This window comes from Perna viridis, chromosome 1 (assembly GCF_037379345.1).
Source record: "Perna viridis isolate PV_CMFRI_1.1 ecotype Kerala chromosome 1, ASM3737934v1, whole genome shotgun sequence".
Lineage (NCBI taxonomy): Eukaryota > Metazoa > Mollusca > Bivalvia > Mytilida > Mytilidae > Perna > Perna viridis.
In genome coordinates, this window is record NC_142445.1 from 48,039,769 (window position 1) to 48,061,734 (window position 21,966).

Genomic DNA, 21,966 nt, shown 5'->3' on the forward strand with positions numbered 1-21,966 from the left:
GCCATTGATTTTGTTTTATTAACTCATTAACTAGAGTTATCCTTCTTTTAACCGTTTGTTATAAGTATGCATATAGTACTACGGTGAGGTAAATTCTTTACAAATCCTTAAACTGCATCAGTTGACAAAAAAAAAAAAAAAAAAAAAATATGAATTTCTTAAGGTTTTAAATGAATTTCTAACTTAAGGAAACAAATCCGACGACCACTGTTGCAACCCACTTGACAGCATTTACATTTCACTTCCTCATTCTAAGGGACACTAAATCGATCAATATCAGTCCATGTTAGATCCAATTCAAGTTCGTATCAGATATGGTTGGACTATGTGTTATGACGGCACACTATTTTGCGTCGCCCTAAGTTTTTTATTCGGTTTAATACTACAATTTAAAAAAAATATACTATATAATTCGTTGGTGGATCCTGGGGGAGCACCCTCTATCAATTTGCAAAAATGTAAATACGCGTATTTTTGTGTGTAAAATCGTTGTCAAAAATGGGTTGTCAAGGGTTTTTTTGCCTGGTGCCCCTCCTCTAGTTGATTCTCTGATACGGCACTGGTATTTATAATTTACAAATAGTTTTGTATGCCATTTAGAATCAGTACAAGACACATGACATGGATGAAGAAAATGGTTCGGATTTTGAAGGATTTCTCGTCGTGCATACACGTATTGTAGAGCATTTTGAAGAAGTACCAGTTGAAGATGTATCTCTAAGAATGGCACAAGTTCACATTCAGCTTATGGAACAAAATGAGAACGAAATAACACCGAATAATGGAAACGAAGGTATGGATAAAAACTGTAGTATGTTGGTACATGTATTTTGATTTAGAAATTAAGACGTGGTTAAGTAGTTGATAAAAGTTAACAACAAAAAGTTTAGAACAAGTACACAACATCAGACATTGTTTTGTTAAAACTTAATTATATATTTACGTACAATATTTATTTTGTATATGTGTGAAGTAAATTTCACCGAAATTACAAGTCAGTAGTAATAATAGTTTTCGCAATTAAGAGAAAAATAATCATTTATACAATTATAGTACTTGATGGTACTAATTATGTTCTATTTAGGAAACTTTGGATGTTTATCGCATGCACATGTGTCACCACAAGCTGGAGGAAAAGAAGAACGTGATTTCAAATACCAGCTTAAATATCATGACCGTCTTCCGCAAAACCCAAAATGTATTGACCCATTTCATCAACCACCGCATGACCAACTCAGGCCGAGACATCACCAACTACATCACTTATCAAGACATCACCTACCACACCATCCACCAAGATATTACCATCGAGGCTTTCCACCCCATCCAACTAGACATCACGATCCACACCATCCGCCCAGACATCATCACAGAACCCATCCATCTCATCCGCCAAGACATCATCATCCACACCACCCATCAAGGCATCCACCACTATGGCATCATGAACCGAATGGTGAAATTCTGCATCATTTTGACCACCCGCCACCCCATTTTGGACATCCACGACTATCTTTTGACCATCCACTGCCGTATCATTACCACAATTAAGATTTGCCAGATCCCCGGACCCATTTACCACTCCATGGCACATACCGCCAAGAAACCACGTAAGAAGCTATGGTGATCCTCTCCATCGACGTTTTAGTCATTATCAAGGTATACATGCTTTCAGATATTACCCACGTGCAAATAATTGAGTATTAGTGTAAGAATTTTAAATAATCAGGCAAAATGGGAAAATTCTAAAACATGCATTTAAAAAACCCACCGAGCTGACAATATAATTTCACTTAAGGATAATTTCTCTATATGAAAAGGCCACTATTGGATCTCTGCACCACTGGATTTGTTTAGAAAATTTTCAGTAGAATGTTAAAAAAATTATATTTTTGACCGAGTTGTCTACCTTTGAAATGTTCATTGTTAGTGCATTTCAAGGAAATTATATCTCAATTTTCCAACACGATATGGGAAATCTTCTCCTATTTCCTTGATTCTGATGGTGCAATTAATCTAATTACACTGTCGAATGGTGATTTTTTTTCATACCATAATTCATCTTCTGCCTGATTCTTACAGAGACTGGCACTTAATTGAACTGCAAAGTTGGTACCGTGACCTGAATTTTTTAATTGTTCGGTAGAATGAAGTTTAGAAATCCGTTAATAGGAAGTACAGAAATCAAAATAAGAACAATTAGTCCTTTATTACATAAATCTGAATGTAATTGAACAATATTTAAATTTGAAATTAATCAAAGGGGTATTTAAAAATGTCGTCTGCATGCAATGATTTTAAACAAAAAAAAAAAAAACACAATTCATTGTTTGCGAAAAATTTCGATATTTTGAATTCATTTGACTTGAATGACGTCTACTTCAATATTCAAGATTACTTTGAACTTGTTGAGTTTAATTTTTAACACCTTATAATTTTAACATATGTGTATGTTAATTAGGGCCGGGACATTTTAAACATATGCTATTTGGCTTTGGCAATTTTACATTTTTTTTTCTCATTTGCTTGGATATTATTCGTATGATTTTTTCTGTTATAAATTCTGCCTTCGTATATAGGTGTTGATAACTGATTTGGGGCTGAAAGTTAGTAGTCAGGAGAAATCCAGAGTGGATATTTATGTAGTAACTGAGTAACAGACTTGCGTAAAAATGACTGAGCCTCTGTCTGACTATTTAGGAATAGCTGTCCATAAACGGGCTAGATTACACACACCAGCTTCAAGAAGTGTTTCAGTCGACCATCTGTCCAGATGGGTCAAATGGCGAAAGGTTCTAAATGATCAACTTGTAGTGTCAACTGGTGCAGCAGTCATGCCAGTAAGAAGTTTGACGCGGCATCCGCTACATGAAGATACGATAGAGAATATTGTTACGAACTTTAGTAAACGTTGTCATCATCTCTCGAGTAAGCAGTTTGTGACACTTGGAATTCCACGTGCAAGATTTGAGACTGTTTAGCAAAATAGATTTATGCAGAACTAGCTTACATGACGGGCAAAAAGTTTTTCCTTTATATTCTATATTCGGCCATTTAGGACGCAGTTATAAGTACTTGACGTTTTTTTTTTCATTCTTTGTAATGGCTTGTATAAATTGAATAGAATATAATATTTTTCAGTGGCGGGTCCACTGGGTAGAGTGCAGGGGGTTGGCACCCCCTTTTTATTGTAAAACTTGCCATTTTCATGAGTAAATTTGATAAAAATGTCAAATTATATCCTAGCGCCCTCTTTACAAATCTAGTAATTTTGTCACCATTTTTTATTTCTGTTGTGGCTAATATACTGGTTTCCAACACTTTTTTTTTGCTTGCAGATGTTCATTTGACATTTGGTAAACTGTTTTACAATGATAATTTACAGATCAAGTTCGAACTTTCCAGTTCATTGATATCATGTTTATTAACGTATGGACCTTTGTATATTTGATCAAATTTCAATTGCCTGAGTTTTAGGACTACCCACAGGAGTTTGCTTCCACTATCAAGTGTGCAGCCCGACTACACAGGGGTTTGCTTCCACTATCAAGTGTGCAGCCCGACTACACAGGGGTTTGCTTCCACTATCAAGTGTGCAGCCCGACTACACATGGAATTGCTCCCACTATCAAATATGTCATCTTTCTGACTGAATATTGAACACAAAATTGCGTATTTTTATATAGTTGGACTGCATATGGTAGTGGGAGGACGCCCTTGTGGATAATCCTTAGTATACTGACTTAATATAGATAAGCTACAGTTACATTTTCGGTTACTATAGTGATTTATTTTACAGACGGTGTGTTCCTCATGTGTTTAGCAAATTCATAGAAAACAAACCCTGTTTTAACACCATTTTCCATAAGAAATATTGATTTGATGTTTTCAGTTATATGTGTGTAGTTAATATACTGAGTCATGAGTTAACTCGAAATTCGTAGAAATAGTCATTTTTGGAACCAAATACATGATAAGATCTACTTAAAAAAATGTTTACAAGTATTCAAAACTCATGATTAGGAAATAGGAAACCAAATCCAATATCGAGAAGTTAGACCGTGTGCGGTATATGGAGCACTGACATGAAGTGGGTCAAGGGAACCGTTATTATATATAACGGTAATCGAAAGACTGTAGTCCAGGGCCAAAGACCGGATAGGGAAAACAGACACACACAACAAAGAACATAAAATAACTAAAATAACACATGCAAAACAAAAGTAAATGATTAACTCGGACTCTACTAAAAACTGGGAGCATGGACCATGTGTACCGGTACGGTAAGCGTCCTCTGCTTTTTTAGAAACACCCGCCGAGTTGCTCATAAAAAGTCCAGGGTAGACGGAAGAGGAAAGGAAAACTATAACACGTTGAACAAAGCATTTTCCCTGTGCAGATGATGACGACCATAAAATTTCTGTAGTGATGACTTTAATCGTGTAGCAACATAACTTCTAATTGTAAGAAATCTAGCACGATACAAAAAGTCTGCGTAGTAACGGCAAACTCTGGTATAACGTATAAGGTGTGATATGAAAACTCAATACGCAGGTGCTGAAGGGATATTGCCATAAATGAAAGGAAAGTTGACAATACGGAATGAAAAGTCATCGCGTTTGTCGTATAGTATATGTGCATGAATTAGCTTTCACAAAATGGAAATGTTTATAATTTGATTGTGTATAGAATAAAAAAGATAAAAAGTTGTTCGTTGTGGCATAGGCCTGTAATGGTGACACTGTAGGGACTACAATGTCTTGCTTTTTACTTGACCTTGCCCTCTTCGTTCTTGTGGAGCATACTACTGCTACAGTCGTTTTCGATCTCGTTATGCGCTGATCTTTTTGCAGGTTATTTCAGGTCTGACCAATAATTTCCAGCTCTTTCATTCTTGGTCTTTTCCAGCTGCGCAAAGGTCGCGTACGTAATACCATCATTTTAGACTGTGTTCTTGTAGATTTCCAATTCAATAGCTCTCTAGTGATACCATTTTGTTGTTTTCCCAGGAGTCATATCCATTGCCATGTTCGTCGTTTTATCTGAATTTATGTTGTTTCCTGGCATGTATGCTCCAGAAAAGTTTTTTTTTTATTTTTCAAGTGTTTAAAATATGCATGCAACTACAATGTGTTGATCCTTAAGATAACTTTGATAGTATATGTTTATCTGCGTAGACCACATATAACTTTTACGAAGTACTTTGTCAGAATTTTCTCACAATATCTGTGCAATTTCCCCTTTTGTTTTGAACTAGAGGCCCTGGAGGGTCTGAAGTGCCAGTCATTTTGAAATCATATCTTCGCCTTAAGAATTCAGGAAATATTTCAGTTTTCCTATCCAGTGTTTATGCCAGATGAGCTTGAAATAGTCTTATAGAGTTTCAGGTTCAGAAAAAAGATTTGTAAGAGTACAATTTATACATTTATATCACTATACTATTAAAGGCGCGGATGAAGAGGTGGGTGCAGGGGGTTGCATCCCCGTTTTTATTGGAAAGTTGACATTTTCGTCTTTAAAATTGACAAAATATGCCAAATGATATCCATCGTGTGCATTTCTGTGCGAATTCACGAATTCAGAGCAGGGAAACAAAAAAAAAAAAAAAAAAAAAAACATGTTTAGAATAAAAAAAACGACCCCTTCACACAAACATAAACACAGAAACACTCTCCTCCCCCACCAATACTAACAACAATAGCCCCTACCCCCCCCCCCAATAAAAAAAAAAAACAAAACAAAACAAATACCCACAAAAACAAAAACAAAAAAAGGAAACAAACGATTACCAACTTTTGAAAGCTATTTAAAATTCTGCACGGGACCACTAAATTTTAGTCTCAAAAATCAAAAATATATTTGTTTTCATTATTTAAAAAAATATATTTTAAGTATATACAACTAAATTTTAACAACATAATGTGAAATTTCTTCTCATCTTAAAAAAAAAACAGGTTGGAAAAAATAACTATTTTTACAATTATTATATTGTTATTAAGGTCAAGAGAAATATTCCACGTGATTTGTCTAGCCAATCATCCGGTTCTGAGTTAGTTGATATCGCCTGATTTTCTCATGAATATTCATAATATATCTTCCGATCATACATTTTGCAGTTTTGTAGTTAAAGTACAGGTTGCCGAATAGAAAAGGCTCGTTTTGCCTTGAAATTTTGGATTGTTTTATCGTGAAATATATTAAACGAAAATTTTGTCAAGAGAACAAGGGAAAATTTCTTATTAAACAAACTTAGTTGACGGAACAGCCAGACATAATTTTCAAGATCCTCAGTTTGACCTCGCTGTTACAACGACTGGGAGTTCCTCCACGTTGGACGTGTGTTGTCGAAGAGGATATATTTTTCAATCATTACGCAAATAAATTCGACAAAACATGAACAGGTTATCAGCTCTTTTAGTTTCTCTACTGGCTGGTGTTATTTTTGCCGGAGTTCTAGCTGAAGAAGGTAAGAAATTGCATAAAACATGATGTGATGGTAAGTCTTGTATCATCGGCTACACCGGCCGGTCTCGATATTTTCATGTTTTAACTATTTAAAGATTTTGTGTGAAAGTGAAGTCCTTTTTTCGAGTTATTTTCTTGCATTTTGGGTAATTAGAATCGAATTTGTCTTTCGTATTTCTCTTTATCCCCGAGTGCGAGTTAGAGAATACCTTAAAGTAGAACATTACTTAAGTTAGTGGGTTTGTCCCTTGATTAGCATTTGTCGTTTAAAATAAATTGTTGGTACAGATTTTAAAGTCGGCACATTCAAATTAGGTTACTTTATATGAAAAACCCTACGGTTTTCAGGTACGGGCTGTTATGACAACACTCAGTTCAAGTGTGCGAAATCGGGCAGATGTATTGCGTTGAATTGGAGGTGTGATGGAGACCCAGACTGTGGAGGGGATGATCACTCTGATGAAGAGAATTGTGGTAAGTCCGTGATGTCAATACCTTGGTTTCCGGCATATTTATTCCGACTAACTTGCCCGATTTTTATTTTAAAACATTTTTACGGATTTTCTACGAATTTGTAGCTTGTCACTGTAATCTTATCTAGCCGTTTTATTTTTTGTATAGTTTTGTTTATTTTATTTTTCCCCATTTTAATTTCTAAAACGATATTTATTTGGAAAGGCGAATTATGTTATGGTTTGTACATGTTGCTGTGATAACTAGTGACCTCATTTCTGATTGGTTGGTCAGATCATCTGAGGTCAAATTCCTGAGAATCGGCCAATCAAATTACAGTCTTGTGGCACACCTATGGATTTTTAAAAGTATTTTAAATACCAGTTCATGACATAGTTCGGATCAAACTTAGTTAATTAAAAATGGAATTGTGCCAAAGTCCCTGTCCCAGATCCTAACTATTTTGGCAGAATGCTAAATTTAGTGTTGAAAATATATTTTGCTGGAAGAAAAGTTGTGTTACATAAGATTAAGAGTAAAGAAGTTTGTGTATTCTAAATATTTTGAATAATCTCTCCCAGAACTATTTGAATAAATCCATTTTGTGAAAAGGTACACCTGCAAAGGATTTTTATATCATTATTATAAAAATTGTTGCTCCTGTGAATATCGTATATTTAATTAATAAAATCACACTAGATAATGTTACCAGTGCCCTTTCTTGCCTATGAATGATACAAGTGATTCGGCAGACTTCCTTATTATACATGTATAGCTGTTTATACATTGAAATACTATATGACCATTTTTTTCACCATGCCTTTTTGTTTCCTGTAAAATATATGACATGTTCTTCTGTGCCTATCTGCCAAAATTTTGTAACTGGAACACTGACATTTGGCATTTTGAAATACATATGAACTAAACTGTTATGAGGAAATAAATTATTTTGAGATAAAAACTGTAATCTGATTGGTTAAAATAATTGTTATATCGCAATGGATAAAAAAATACTGACATGCCCCTATTCAGTTAAATTCAGAGCCACTTTTCTCATGTTTGAAGATAAAAATATGTTTTAAAATTAATTAATAAGAATTGGCTATGATAAAAGTTTTGTATATTGAAAAATAACATGAATTTTCCACGTGCATGTTTATTGCAGGAAGTTATTTTTCAATAGACAAAATTTTTATTATTGCCAGTTCATAAATGTTATGATGGCATATATTGATTTTCATAACAGAATCCAAGACATGTTCCCCAGATGAGTTTCAATGTTCATCTGGACAGTGCATCTTGGCAAAATGGAAGTGTGATGATGATAAAGACTGTGCTGATGGAAGTGATGAAGACCCTAAAAATTGCAGTGGTATGCACACTTTTTTGTCATAGAATCTGTCACTGCTTTATAAACTATCAATGTAAATGTAGCTTGTGAAACAATCAATAAAAATTCAGTTGATAGAAGTATGTAAAGAAATGGTCTTGTATATGTCCAATGTTGTATAATGTTTCTTGAGCCACTAACCCTTTGCCAGACTCTTTGGAAATCAGTGGTAATGTGCATTGTAAAAGTTCTTGAAATAGATGATTTGGGTTAAGTTTTAGTTGAAAAGTTTTTGGCACAGACAATCATTATATACATGTATATGAATGAGTAGTTCTAGTTGAGGTTTTATTTTGTGTCTGTGCATTACTTGATTTTGACTAAATTAAAACCATTCTTGTTATTACTTAATTTTCAGTGATTGCTTGCAAAGATGATGAATTCAAATGTAAGAATGGGTTGTGTATTCCTCTCAAATGGAAGTGTGATGGGACCAAGGATTGTGTAGGATCTGGTGAAGATGAAAATTGTGGTAGGCTGATTTTTTTTCTTATTTGAATTTCTTCAAATTATTTGTACTGTATTTTCCAATTATTAGAATCTTCTTACAACATAATTTTCTACTTTTTAGAAATGCTTGTGTAAAGCACAGTTAATTTTTATTTAAAGTCACTTCTATTATTCCTGACTATTAAATCTAAGATGCCATTCATTAATCATGTTCTCTACTATTGTAGAAGTACCAACTTGTGCTGAGGATGAAATGCGATGTGCCAATGGTAAATGTCTGACAAACAAATGGAAATGTGATGGAGAAAATGACTGTGGTGACAACAGTGATGAATTTAACTGCTGTGAGTTGCTTTTAATGTCAAATAAACTTTTTGAGATGTTTATAGAAGAACAAAGGGCTTCAGTTTTTACAAGAGCTACAGATTCAGAGTCCGGGAAAACTTGTTTTGCCCTGTCAGTCATGGGACTGGCTGATTAGATTGTCCAGTCAGTTCCACAGATATTTAGCCAGTCCGACTCATTTTCATAAATTTACTGTTACAGGGCATAATCTAGGATTCAGTGAATAGGAGAAGTGACTTCTCCCTTCCAGTAGTGATAGGGAGAAGTGAGTCTGGGATGGGGAGAAATCATACTTCATCGCTAGAATATTTCATCATATTGATATGAAGTTGTATCTTAAGAACATATATTCTAATAAATAATAAACAAATAAAATATGTTTAATACTGCAATTCCATTTTCTATACTTGCAAATGAATAAGTACATGTATGATAAGTAAATTTAATTGAATATATTATGTGATCAGATTGTCATTGAGAACTTGTGTCTTATCAAAATTTAAGAATGGTCTGCACCTTCATGTGGTCTCTTCCTGAAAAAAGAAAAAAAGATACTGTAAATCATCTCTGTTTTGACATTGTGATGGGTACATTTGTATTGTAATTGATACAAAGCACAAATCACCCTGCACGGACCTGCATGTACATGTATATTGTTTAGTGGGATTATTTTCAAATAATTGATAGTTATAATTTAAATTAATAAATGAATGACTGCATCTTGATATGGTAGTCAATTATTCAATAAATTTTCCCGACTTTTTTTATAAGTGAGTGTTAGCTAATTATCTTTATTTTGGTCTTATCAAAATAAAGTGTCACTTCAAAGTGATGTGCACTAATTCACATAACTGTGATCCAAGCTGAACCTACCAATTATCAATTTTCTTTAAAAAACATTGAAATCACTGTAAGAGTCTCTCACTGAGTAAATGAATTCAATTCAATTCAATAGTTTATTAAAGTCTCACCACATACATTCATATAAAACATGATAACAATAAGAGATAAAATGTACAAATTAAAATGCATGAGCCTTCAAAGAACACGAACTGGCAACTTTTAACTATTTTTAAAAATTCTTGGCGACTGAAATCTCCATTTTGCCGCCTAGATTGTGCCCTGCTGTTAGTGAATTAAAATTCTTTAATGACTTTATGGTATGCCAAGTTTCATTTCACTTTGTTGTATAGACTTGGTTGTGGAGTTTTTTTCTCAATCTGTTTTCAGAAAGGCTATTAATACAGGTTTATTTATTTCCCATTTTGCATGTCATTAGTTCAGTAACTTTTGTTTGTATCAATATAATTATCTGAACATCATTTATTTATTTTATTCTAATCATTCTTGAACAGCATATTTCATAATCATTGAAAAGTTTTCTGCTTCAGTCTGCCCAAAGTCAAACTCAATACCACTGTCCATTTCCCCATTTGCTGCTAAAAAGTAGCTTGTATTATTAGTCTGAACATATGGCAGTTGCTTGGCCATATGCCAGGAACAGCACTGGTAAAGTGTTGAATAGGCCACATTAGCACTGTCAGCAATCTGGTACCTGATGTTAAACCGGAAATGGAATTACGCAAATCAGTCGACATCTAATAACCAAACAAATAATCAAACTAACAAAGCACTGTCAGGTGCGTAGCTGAGGCCAAATTGAAGTGTAGGCAAAATTACGGCAAACATCGGACAACCCTGTTTTTTAACAGTCCGGACCAGCAGAACTGATGAATTTTGCAAACTCTGCAGATTTGGTTGTGATTTCACATATATGAATGTGAAATTTATTATGTTTGATTTACTGATCAATTTTTTTTTTCAGCAACTATTTGCACCTCTGATCAGTTCCAGTGTCAAGATCAAAAGTGTATTGATAAAGACTGGCATTGTGATAGTGACTTTGATTGTGATGACCATAGTGATGAAATTGAATGTAAAAAAAACTCTCGTCCAAACTCCTGTCTTGACACTGAGTGGGCTTGTCTGATAGAAGAACAATGCATTCTACAGGAATGGAAATGTGATGGTGAACTGGACTGTTTTGATGGTACCGATGAAATCAATTGTAAGTTGTTTATAGTAAATTATTATGCAGTACATGTAGTAAGTTTGTTGTCTATTTAGTGAAATTTTTGCAAGTTGTTTAATCTTTGGTAGGTTAGCCATTTACTTGGAAGTTGAGGTCTTATTTGATATGGTTATGACAGTTTGTCCATCACTGTAGTTCTGTAGAGTTCTCATTTTTTTTATTGAATTCCCATTAGTATTTAATGATATTACTGACGAAGAAATTTTTTTCGAGTACAGGTACTTACAGCTGCAGTAACGACCAGTTTAAGTGTGAATCAGGGCATTGTGTTGACCATGAAATGAGATGTGATGATGTACCAGATTGTACTGATGGTACTGATGAAGTCAATTGCAGTATGTAGCTTTATCTATTTAAAGTTAAATTACTAAGAAAAAAGTTATTGAGAGGAGCCTCATTCTTAAATTCTGTGTGTTTAAAAAGAAAAGAAAACAAAAAGTGACAAATATATAAAACCTGTTCAACAAAACAATAGACTTTTAAAGTTTTAAGAAAACACATTGAACACATACTTTGTTGTATATTAGGTCAACTGCTAATTCAATCAATTGTTTTTACAGCTGGACCAGTGGAACATTGTCCAGAAAATCAATTTGACTGCTTTGGTACTGGGAAAAAATGCATAGACTATGTTAAAACGTGTGACAGCATGAATGACTGTGGTGGATGGGAAGATGAATCAAGAAGTTTATGTGAAAGTAAATGTTTTTTTTAGAATTTTGGCTTAGCTTTGATGTTTACTCTGTTATATCTTATGCCATTAACTTAAGTAAGATTTCAGCTCTTTTTCTATATTAGGTTAATTTTTAACAAATATTGACTATTTTTAATTCCAAGTACAAAAAAAAATATTAAATCTTCATTTTCTTTTGATGTATTTTTTTTTAAGTTACATTAATTCAATGCAATTATATTTAATTTTAACATGACTTGTTTTGAATCCGTGTCAGTAGATCACTTGTAGCACAAGTATACTCTCTTTTAGATGTGTGCTCTAACAAAATACTTTTCATCATTATTAACACAAAATCATTGTCATCAGCTGAGCAGCTGAGGCTCACTGAAACAGTTGCTACATCAGTCACTCTTTCATTCATTATTAGCCAATGGGACCAATCCTGGGGGTATGTCAGTATAGTGTCTTAATCTTTCTATCTATGTCGTTGACTGCATGCTTTTGTTCATGACGAAACATTTTACTAAGTGATCCTTGATCATTACTAATATTCAAGCACGCTTTATAGACCAGAATAAAAGACACCATCTCAATTTTAATTAGTCCTTTAGTATTGATACTTACAAACATTGATGCAGTCAGAAAGAACAAATAACAGAACCATTCAAATACGGGAAAAGTGACTAACAATGAGGTGAATTTTGATCAAAGTCATGAAAGCATTTATTGGTGTATACCTTTGCACATGTATTGTGATATTCCTCAACAGTGTACTAAATATATACTTATCATACATATATAAGGGGTTAATGAAAATTAGAACCTATTGGACTCTAAACTTAAGTATTACTAAAAAAAAATAAGTAAATATATGTGTATATGGCTTCTTGGTTTTTTTTTAAAGCTGGGAAAAAGCTTTGCTAGGAATGAACACTTTCTAAAAATTTGTGAGACTTTCTTTTTGATTAAGTCTGACAGGCACTGCTGGTATTCTTTAATATTTACAATAAAAGCCTTATACTTGCATTTTAGGAGGAATGATATGCTTAGGATAAAATTTTTCATGCTACATGTATTTCTTTGTTGACAAACTTTTTTGTCCAATCAGATCTTTTGTGTATGAATGTTCTGCTAAGTTCTGAAACTGCCTTATGATTAAGGTTTGACCCTGTTAGATGTAGTCAATATTCTTGTACATGTAGTCCAAATCCATTCTTTTGACTGGCCTATTGCAATTTGCTATTTTATTTTAAAGCTAACAGCTAGTAAACAGATTTGTTTTAGTAATTTTTAAATTAATGTTTGTATACATGTATGTTTGCTTATTTATAGTTTTATATTTAATTTTTATAAATTTATCACTAAATATATTTTGGAAGATCAAAATTTTCTCTTCAAGGAACAATATTTTTATAACTTCTATATTCTGTTTGTTCAAAGTTTTTTACAAGTAAACAGCACCTTATGCAAGAAGTAAAAAACACATGCTTATGATCATGGTTAATTTAAGGTGTTCTTGAATTTCATAAAAATATAAGATATATATAAATATCATCAGCTGTGTACATTGTGTTAACACATTGTTGTCCTGCTTGCTTGCTTGCCTGGTTAATTCGTGTTATATTAAGATTTTAGCCATTTCAAACACAGACATATAAGATTTACTTTTCTTTTTCAGCAAATCCATGTGATACCAATAATGGTGGATGTGACCACATTTGTGAACCATTTGGTGGAAATAAACAAAAATGTGCATGCAACAGTGGTTATAAACTTGTGAACAGGACTCGTTGTATAAGTAAGTTCTAGGAAATACAAGCTGGTAGCCCAGACCTTATTTTGTTCAATGTTTTCTATATGTTCAAACAAATTTTAACTGAATGTTTGGTAACTCAGCTCAAAATCTAATAGCTGTGGGCTACTTGGCAACTGCTAATATTTATCCCTCGAACTAATGCTCTCTGCACTTAAAACCTTCACATTTGAAACTCTTATGCTCTCTCGACTTTAGAATTTTATTTCCTCTTGGTTTCATCTTTCTGTTGATGAACAATTCATAAAAGAAGTTAAAAGTATGTTTTCCTGAACACTTGTGTAGTAAAATGTTTCAAGAATTTACTTTTCTTTTAAGATATTGATGAATGTAAGGAAAGCCCAATTCCAGTTTGTTCACAAGTGTGTACTGATGTTAAAGGACATTACAAATGCTCTTGTGTCCAAGGTTACAGATTAGAACATATTCTTGGCAAACCTGGAAAAACAACCTGTAAAATTGAGGGTAAGATTTTATATTTTCCTTGCATTAATCTGAGTCTATGAACTTGACTAATGACCTGGCAAATTAACAACAGTGCCATTGACTTTGATCACTTTAATTACATTTTGTATCTCCAAAATGAGGTTGTTTCCAATGATGTATTTGGAAAGTTTCTCAATTTGTCAAAAAATGGCTCATAAGTAATCCCAAGTAAGAGAAACTATTTCCCCATTGGCAGTTTAAGGATAGGATATGGTGTTTTCATTCAAATGTCACCCATTGATTGTTATTGGCTAATTTTATTTACATCCTGTATAAAATTAATCATAATTTTAACTATAAATTACGGGTTTTGTAACATTCCAATATTCTCAATTGAAAAAAATGACACATTTTCCCAATTAAAAAAGGATGGGGTAGTTTTGAAAAAAAAAATAACAATAGATCACTGAGTACAACTGTATTGTTGGTCTAGTCCATGAAAATTTTGTAGTTTTTCAGTACAGTACAAATAATGACTTCTGGTCAAATGACCAAAAGTAGCCAAAACTCTTTATGATTAACATTTTTTCAACCAAGGTTTATGCTGTAGAATGCCTTAAAAAACTACTATTTCCATGAATTACTTCAGGATATAGACCATGGTTGTTGTTTGCCAATAAGAATGATGTAAGAAAGTTAGAAGTCGGAACATGGCTGATGGAGCCAGTTGTTGATGAACTGTCCAGTGCTGTGGCTGTTGATTTCTACAAGGACAAATATGTTTACTGGTCTGATATTGAGCGGTCTACAATATCTAGGTAAATTTTGTATTTGCAAGGCAGTTATGTACCCCAGTTGTAAAAATATCAGAATTTATGAGTGAACAAAATAATAACTTGCATTAAAATTTGCTAATTTATAATTGAGTTTTTTATTCAAATCTGGAGTTTACCCATTTACCCATTTTTTCTAAATAATGACAAGATTTTGCCAATATCTGCTTTTTTGTTGGAAAACCAGGTCTGAATTTCTGTGTGTAGCTTAAATATTTTGTTTACTCGCAGATCTGAAAGAAAGAATGGAACTGTGGGTAACAAATTTGATGTGATCAAAACCAACATTGACACTCCTGATGGTATTGCGATTGACTGGGTTCATGATCTGTTGTACTGGACTGATACCGGTCTTAACAGTGTAATGGTCTCAAACCTTGATGGAACTAAAATGACAACTGTTGTTGGTAATGATCTGGATGAACCAAGGGGAATTGCTGTTGATCCTAGAAATGGGTAAGCCTGAGTACTTACGTTTTTAAAAGTTTCTGAAAGTCTTCTTATAAGGCTCAAATTTTTGTAGTTCTATATCAGTCTTGATTTTTTCTTCAATAATTTTATCAGCGAGTATTGTACCTAAAAGATGTGCTCAAAATCATTGAGCAAATAGTAATGACAGATTTGTTAAAGGATGATATCTATTAAATATAATGATTTTATCCCTCTAGATATATGTACATCACTGACTGGGGAAGTAAACCTAAGATTGAAAGAATTGGACTTGATGGTTCTGACAGAAAGATCATCGCTGAAGACGTTATTTGGCCCAACAGCATTTCTATTGGTAAGTACTAAAATGCCTCAAGCCCTTTATATGAAATGTCTGAATTAAAAAAAAACAAATATGAAGCAAGATTCGTCAGTGAAAATTACATTACTTTAATAAAAAAAAAAAGCAATGTTCCAATCAGTGTTTTATGACCCTGTAGCACTGTTTTAAACTGTGAAGCTGAAATTTATCATTTTCTATTTTAGATCATGTTGATGGCAGAATATTCTGGATTGATGGCAAGACCCACACAATCAAGTCAACTGATCTTGACGGAAGTAATATCCGCACTGTAATCCATGATGCCAGACAAATTGCCCGTCCATTTTCATTGACTGTCTTTGAAGATGATATATATTGGACTGATTGGTCATCTGATTCCATTCGTAAAGCTAATAAACACACTGGAGAAGACTATCAACAAGTTGCTCTAGGACTCCATTCCCCAATGGACATCAAAATATTCCACGAGTCTATTCAAAAACCAGGTTAGAATCTAAAGAATGATAATTGAATTAAATTGGTGAAAAGCTGCCAGATTGGGTGGTTCTCTTTGAGCAGATGTGGTTATTTTGTCTAACCTGGCTTGGTGCTATTAGGTTAGCATTGCCATTGGTCTAAATTCCAAAATTCAAATAATATTAAAGGAAGTAATGTTTTGACTACGAATCAATTCTTATTATTAGGTCAGTCACACAATTAAAAATTTAAATTAAAAGGATTGTTTCGTAGTTTTGAACAGGTTATAGTCAATAAATTGGTGAAGGTAAGTTATCCAGTGTATAACCTGTTCGAAATTAGAATCTTTCCAGCATTTCTAAATGTGTTAATACTTATCTGCATCTTTCTGAATGAATATATCTCAAATTTCATTCATGAAAGAAGAGGACTGAAGTAGCTAACAATGTCTCTTCTTATGGTTTACAGGTCACAACCCATGTGCTCATCAGAATGGAGGCTGCGAATTTTTATGCTTACCAAAACCAGTTGTGACATTGACTAATACTAATGCTCCCAAGCTTACTTGTGCCTGTCCAGATGACAAGATTTTATCACACAATGGAATGAGCTGTATTGCTAAAGGTGAGTGTTTCATTCTTTGCTCTACAGGCTTAAGTGATGTATTTTTCTGTACACAGCTGAATATCTTCATTGGTTTTACATGTGTATTGCATATTAACCTTATTACTAAATACCTACTAATGCCAAATGCTCAGTTTCAAGAGTCCACAGCCTATCAAGGCACCTAATTGTCTTGAGTGTTGATTTAAGCTAAATTGGAAGATTGCAATTTGTTAAGTTTGAAGTTCTTTTGGTTTTGATTTTACTCTTTACCAGTGTAATTTGACATGGCCACATGTGTTGGAAATTAATATTTCCTAACACATGACTGTTCAAAAAAAGTTCAGGCGAATCCTTCAATATCAAGAGTGGAATACTACAGAACTTGTGTTTTAACTATAATTTGAAAAATTTATCCAAGCTGGAAGCAATATTTTACTGTTTGATACTAGATAATGATTTTATTAAACACTAAAAAAGATACAGAAACAAAAAACGGGGTTAAATTTAATGCTTCAAGTCGATGACCCATTTCAACAACCTACTCACAATTATGTACAACTTGTAATAGGAATGAACCATCTTTACCCAACAGATGCTACAGAAGCTTCAAGTATCACTTGTACTACTAGTATATCTAAATCTACTAAACCGTCTGCTAGTAGTGAAGTTTATAGTACTACTGGTGAGGAGAGCATGTTTGTTGTCTGTTGTCTGTTTAGAATAGATGTCATATTTATTTTGTTAGTCTTTTTGCAGCTAATGAAGGCATATAAAAAAACAAAGTGAATAATTTTACAAGCATATTCTGATAATTAATAACTTTTGAATCTGTGAGGTTTAATTGTATTTTTAAGAAATCCTTTTTCAGTGAAATAGTTTGTCAAAACATTGAACTAAATCTTGACTCGTGGGAGCTTTTTTTAGTTGCTTAGTGTGCAGACGTGGTGAACGTTAGTTGATTTTAATTTGATGTGAACATTTTGTGTATTTATTTGTTCTGAATTGTTTTTACAATGAAGGATCATATTTAAAGAAGATTAAAAAAAGAACATTTCTCACAAGTTAACATACAATTTTTTTCTCCTAACTACGTTTGGTTTCTTCATATTTTTTCAAACTCATTTATTAAGGTTTAGTTGTGTGTTGTAGAATTGCGCACTTGACTTTTGTATACCTAACACCATCTGGTGATGTTGGTACATATTACATTCCATGATCTGTATGCATTTTATTTGAAGAGTGTTCTTAAATATAAATGAAATGTGCTTTATTAGTGAATTAAATGCAAGGGATATCTCTTTTGATATAGTGTAATTTGATATAATAAAGTTTCTATGTTTTCTCTTACAACTCATTTTAGAAAAAAATTGAATTTTTTAATTTTGTTTAGGCATTTGTTTAAAAACTGAATTTTTTCCAGGAGGACCTACTCCTTCTACCAAAGCACCTGTACCAACAACACCCAAGCCAGTAGTCACATCAGGGGCTAAAGTAGAGACAACACAGAAACCAACAACTACAAAACCTAGTGCTGTATCAACAGATGGTCCTGGTTATCATCATGTTACTAATAAGACTGCTAACTATGAAAGTCCTAAAATCTCTGAAGAAAAGACTGGTATTGTTGCCTTCGTTGCCATTGGAATAGTGGGATTTATTGTCATATCAATAGCTATTGTAAGTAAACTATTTTATTTTAGCTCACCTGGGCTAAAAGTTAACTTCTGTCATTTACCTTTCTTAAAAAATCCAATCCTCTGAAACCACTCAGTGGTTAATTGCTGAAGTGGTCACTAGCATCCTTATGGTACTACTTTAAAAATTGTATGATAATATAGAACAAGAATAAAACATTGGTTGCCTTCACTATTTTTAGACCACAGAGGTCAAATCACCAATTTTTACATACATCTCTAAACCTTTAAGAGATATTGGAAAATAAATGTGACCTCCCTTCTTCAGCTTGAAGAGCTTAACAAAGGCCTGTTATTGTGTCAGAGTTGTTTGGCAACTACTTGTAAGGGTTAATGGCAATGAAAGGCAAAGAATTGTGTTTCTTTTTTCTTTAAGGTTTCAGCTGATATTGCAAAAACTGTTATAGATAGAAAAATGCTTTCAATTGATGAAATGATTCTTATAAGGACTACAAAAGTCTTCATTGGGTCAAAATTGTTTAACGACTCCTTGTAGAGTTATTGCCATTGAAAGGCCTAAAATGACCTTTTTTTTTGGCAGTTTCTGACCAATATTTTGAAAACTGTAAGAGATAAGGAAAAAACTCAACTAATGAAATGATCTCTCTGATAAGGCCTACATAAGTCTCCATTGAATCAAAGTTGTAGAAGGACTCTTTCCAAAGAAAAATTGGAAATAGTTAACTTTATCAAACATCTCACACTTTCATATCATAAGGGACTTTTTTGCTTGAAGAAAAAAAAAACTAACTGTGATACATCTATATAAATTGTCCGGGAAAAAAACCCCAAATATTTTCAGTTTTTATTTTACCATCCTACAGGTTGGTTGTTTTGTATACAGAAGAATGAAGAAGAGAAATATTAAGAGTATGAACTTTGACAACCCAGTTTACAGAAAAACTACTACAACAGATGATCATTCAGTTATGATTTCTCACCAGAGAGATGGTCATCATATAAAAGGAGATCAATCAGTAAGTTTTCCCTGATAAGTGGCCTGTATTCTACTGTATTTAATAGATGTTTTCATGTTCTCTAAAAGATGGTAGTGAGAGTTACAACTACATTTTACTTGTGTTTCAATTTAGAATGATACAGTTCATTAATTTTCTAAACCATGTTGACAAATGTATGCTAGTAATTCAAAATGATTGTGAAAGTTTTTTTTTCCCAATCAGAGTTTTATGTTCATTTTTGGTAATCTTTTGTAACATTGTAATGGTCTATATTTTTGTTAATTTCAGGAAATCAAACCACTTACACAAGATGTATGATAAGAAAGAACCAAATAGGATTATTCTTTAAAACTGGCTGTGGTAGTTACATTTAAGACAGACAATCTATTTCATCCTGGAATGGTCAAAATGTAACAATAGATGCTCAAAACTACATCGACCAAAAAACATTTGTAGTGAAAATCTTTGATATCATACATCTGATGGAAAACAGATCTGATACCTAATGGCATATAGATCCAAGTCCGTGCTGCTAGGTGGAGTAGAAACCCCTTAGACTCTGCCAATTGAAAATGAAATGGACTTTGAGCCCTGGGTAACTAACTTTTCATATCGTTCTAAGTCTTTGCAGACAGGCAGCTGCTTATTTTTTAGTTGTGATATTCTCCTTATCTACAGAGATCTGAAGGTCTTGGGAAATTTTGCTTTAATGAGTCTCCAAGATTACTTTTTCCAGAAACTTTTCCCTTTTAATGTAGGCATCACCAACAACTGAACTGTTTTACATATTTTTACATCAGAATTGCAAGTCCCAGCTCATTTTTTTTAAATTATGGAAGTATTTTTGAGATTATATTTCATTTTTTATTGTGAACACTAGAAGGTGATCAAGTGTTTGAATTTTCTTATTCTGTTCATTTTATTCAATGAGGATTGGTCACTGTGACAGGGTCATTCTATGTGGCATTTAGTGTGTAGATGATTGCTGTGTAAAGGATCAAATCCACAGTGTATGTCTGTAGTTGTAAAAGTGTTTGATAAATGTTGTGATTCCAATTGAGTGAATGATTTTAGAGCAAATGTTTTTCTTGAATCAACAAAATTACAAGTTCATATCATGTATAGTAAAAGTAGGTCAAAGACTCCCCATTCAACTAGTAGCTCAAAACTAATACTTGCCAAAATAGAATAATGGCTTTAGTATGCAGAGCAAAATTCTAGAGTACTAAGTTTGTTCAGGTTCATATGAATACATGTGGTAATAACAGCTACTTAATAGTTGTGCAAGTGGAAGAGTTGAGATCTTTCCTTTAAAAAGGAGATCTGCAAGACAAAACCAGTCATCTGTAGTTGTTGTATAAGTGAATGCATGTGATGAATGTTCAAGTTATTGTAAATAGTTCCATTATTTATTAAGTTTGTTTTTGTTGATTTTTTTTGTAAATATTTAAGAGTTGATGTTACCCAAGATGGATAAAGGATAATGGTGCTCATCCAGAAAACATTTTTTGATTATTGTTGATGTTGTGCTATAGATTATCTTGAATATTGTGTACAAACTTTCTGTCAGGTACTTCGATGACTACTTCAAAGAACTGCAACAATTGGCATTTGAAATCCAATTATATATAACTCCAGACCTATTGATAGTGAAACAAAGATGTTTTTCCTACAAAATAAAATCAAGTGATGAAATAGAAAAATGGTAAACAAAAACTAACAATTCCATGTGGACATGAATCTCTGCTTTTAATGAGATTAGATTGAGAACATTTTACATCTTTATTTTGTCAATGGTAGTTTTTATTTGTATGAACAATTTTTTTCAAGTTTAGATGATATCTTTGGTCAAAATCATTGGTTAATTGAAAGTATCAAGTATTCATGCTTCAGATTTAAGTGTGTTAGCCCTCCAAAGTTATCTTACATTCCAATAATAAATACTGTAAACTTCATTAAGTGCTACCTTTTATTTCTAAGTGCCAAATTGTATTGCTTGATATAACTTTTAACAATTTATTGTATACATGTGTACTTTTGTGAAATTCTTCAGTTTTTACAAAAAAAACTTGTATTGATAAAAATCTTGATTACTAGTCTTTTTTATGCTCACATTCCAGAATTTGAATCATTTTATTCCTTTGTCTTATATTCTGATATTGTCCTAATATTCTAGATCAGTTCAATATTGATTCTTTAAATATTGAATCAACTGCAACTTGTAAAAGTCAGGGAATGGATACAAGTCTCTGTACAAGTGTAGAAAAGAAAGTAACTGCATATTTATTCAAGTTTCAGCTTTGTTGGAGCTTTAAGTACGAAATTCAAATGCCTTTTTGGTATATTTTAGGTTTTTTTTCAGTATGTTGAGTGCTATTCTTGCAAGTGCATATGCCTGTTTTATTTTACATGATTAAAAGAGGAATGAGAGCATTAAGTTATGTATATATGTGACATTGTTGTAAGTGTTGCTTGTGGAAATTATTTGTATGATTAATAAAAAAAATAAAGATTTATGATTTTGTATTTTACTGAA

General features: G+C 32.8%; 2 protein-coding genes across 4 annotated transcripts; both read left to right on the forward strand.

Moving 5' to 3' along the window:
- The first annotated feature begins 250 nt into the window (after nucleotides 1-250).
- On the forward strand, nucleotides 251-4,709 carry LOC148629097 (uncharacterized). The gene is made up of 4 exons (XM_088543788.1): nucleotides 251-301; nucleotides 601-793; nucleotides 1,085-1,659; nucleotides 2,580-4,709. Exons 1-3 carry the CDS (start codon nucleotides 284-286, stop codon nucleotides 1,549-1,551), a joined length of 678 nt encoding a protein of 225 aa, XP_088399914.1. The 5' UTR covers nucleotides 251-283; the 3' UTR covers nucleotides 1,552-1,659; nucleotides 2,580-4,709.
- A 1,380-nt stretch (nucleotides 4,710-6,089) lies between these two features.
- On the forward strand, nucleotides 6,090-21,946 carry LOC148629098 (low-density lipoprotein receptor-like). 3 transcript variants are annotated; one of them, XM_088543752.1, is made up of 20 exons: nucleotides 6,090-6,466; nucleotides 6,814-6,939; nucleotides 8,165-8,290; nucleotides 8,667-8,780; nucleotides 8,986-9,102; nucleotides 10,929-11,171; nucleotides 11,414-11,530; nucleotides 11,756-11,893; nucleotides 12,299-12,319; nucleotides 13,550-13,669; nucleotides 14,003-14,149; nucleotides 14,760-14,928; nucleotides 15,175-15,399; nucleotides 15,612-15,727; nucleotides 15,919-16,200; nucleotides 16,640-16,795; nucleotides 17,370-17,459; nucleotides 18,198-18,454; nucleotides 19,296-19,448; nucleotides 19,719-21,946. In XM_088543752.1, the coding sequence occupies exons 1-20, from the start codon at nucleotides 6,394-6,396 to the stop codon at nucleotides 19,746-19,748; spliced, it is 2,820 nt and encodes a 939-aa protein (XP_088399878.1). In that variant the 5' UTR covers nucleotides 6,090-6,393; the 3' UTR covers nucleotides 19,749-21,946. The 3 variants fall into 3 exon arrangements, with proteins under 3 accessions (XP_088399878.1, XP_088399859.1, XP_088399867.1); XM_088543733.1 differs by lacking the exon at nucleotides 17,370-17,459 and having other exon boundaries at nucleotides 6,091-6,466; XM_088543741.1 differs by lacking the exons at nucleotides 12,299-12,319; nucleotides 17,370-17,459 and having other exon boundaries at nucleotides 6,091-6,466.
- The last annotated feature ends 20 nt before the right edge of the window (nucleotides 21,947-21,966 follow it).

Excerpts from the sequence above, each read along its gene's own strand:
- LOC148629097 (XM_088543788.1), top strand. Across the intron at positions 794-1,084 it reads ACCGAATAATGGAAACGAAG|GAAACTTTGGATGTTTATCG; the intron begins GTATGGATAAAA and ends TGTTCTATTTAG.
- LOC148629098 (XM_088543752.1), top strand. The coding sequence starts at position 6,394 with ATGAACAGGTTATCAGCTCTTTTAGTTTCTCTACTGGCTGGTGTTATT. Across the intron at positions 9,103-10,928 it reads CAGTGATGAATTTAACTGCT|CAACTATTTGCACCTCTGAT; the intron begins GTGAGTTGCTTT and ends TTTTTTTTTCAG. Across the intron at positions 15,400-15,611 it reads GCTGTTGATCCTAGAAATGG|ATATATGTACATCACTGACT; the intron begins GTAAGCCTGAGT and ends TTATCCCTCTAG.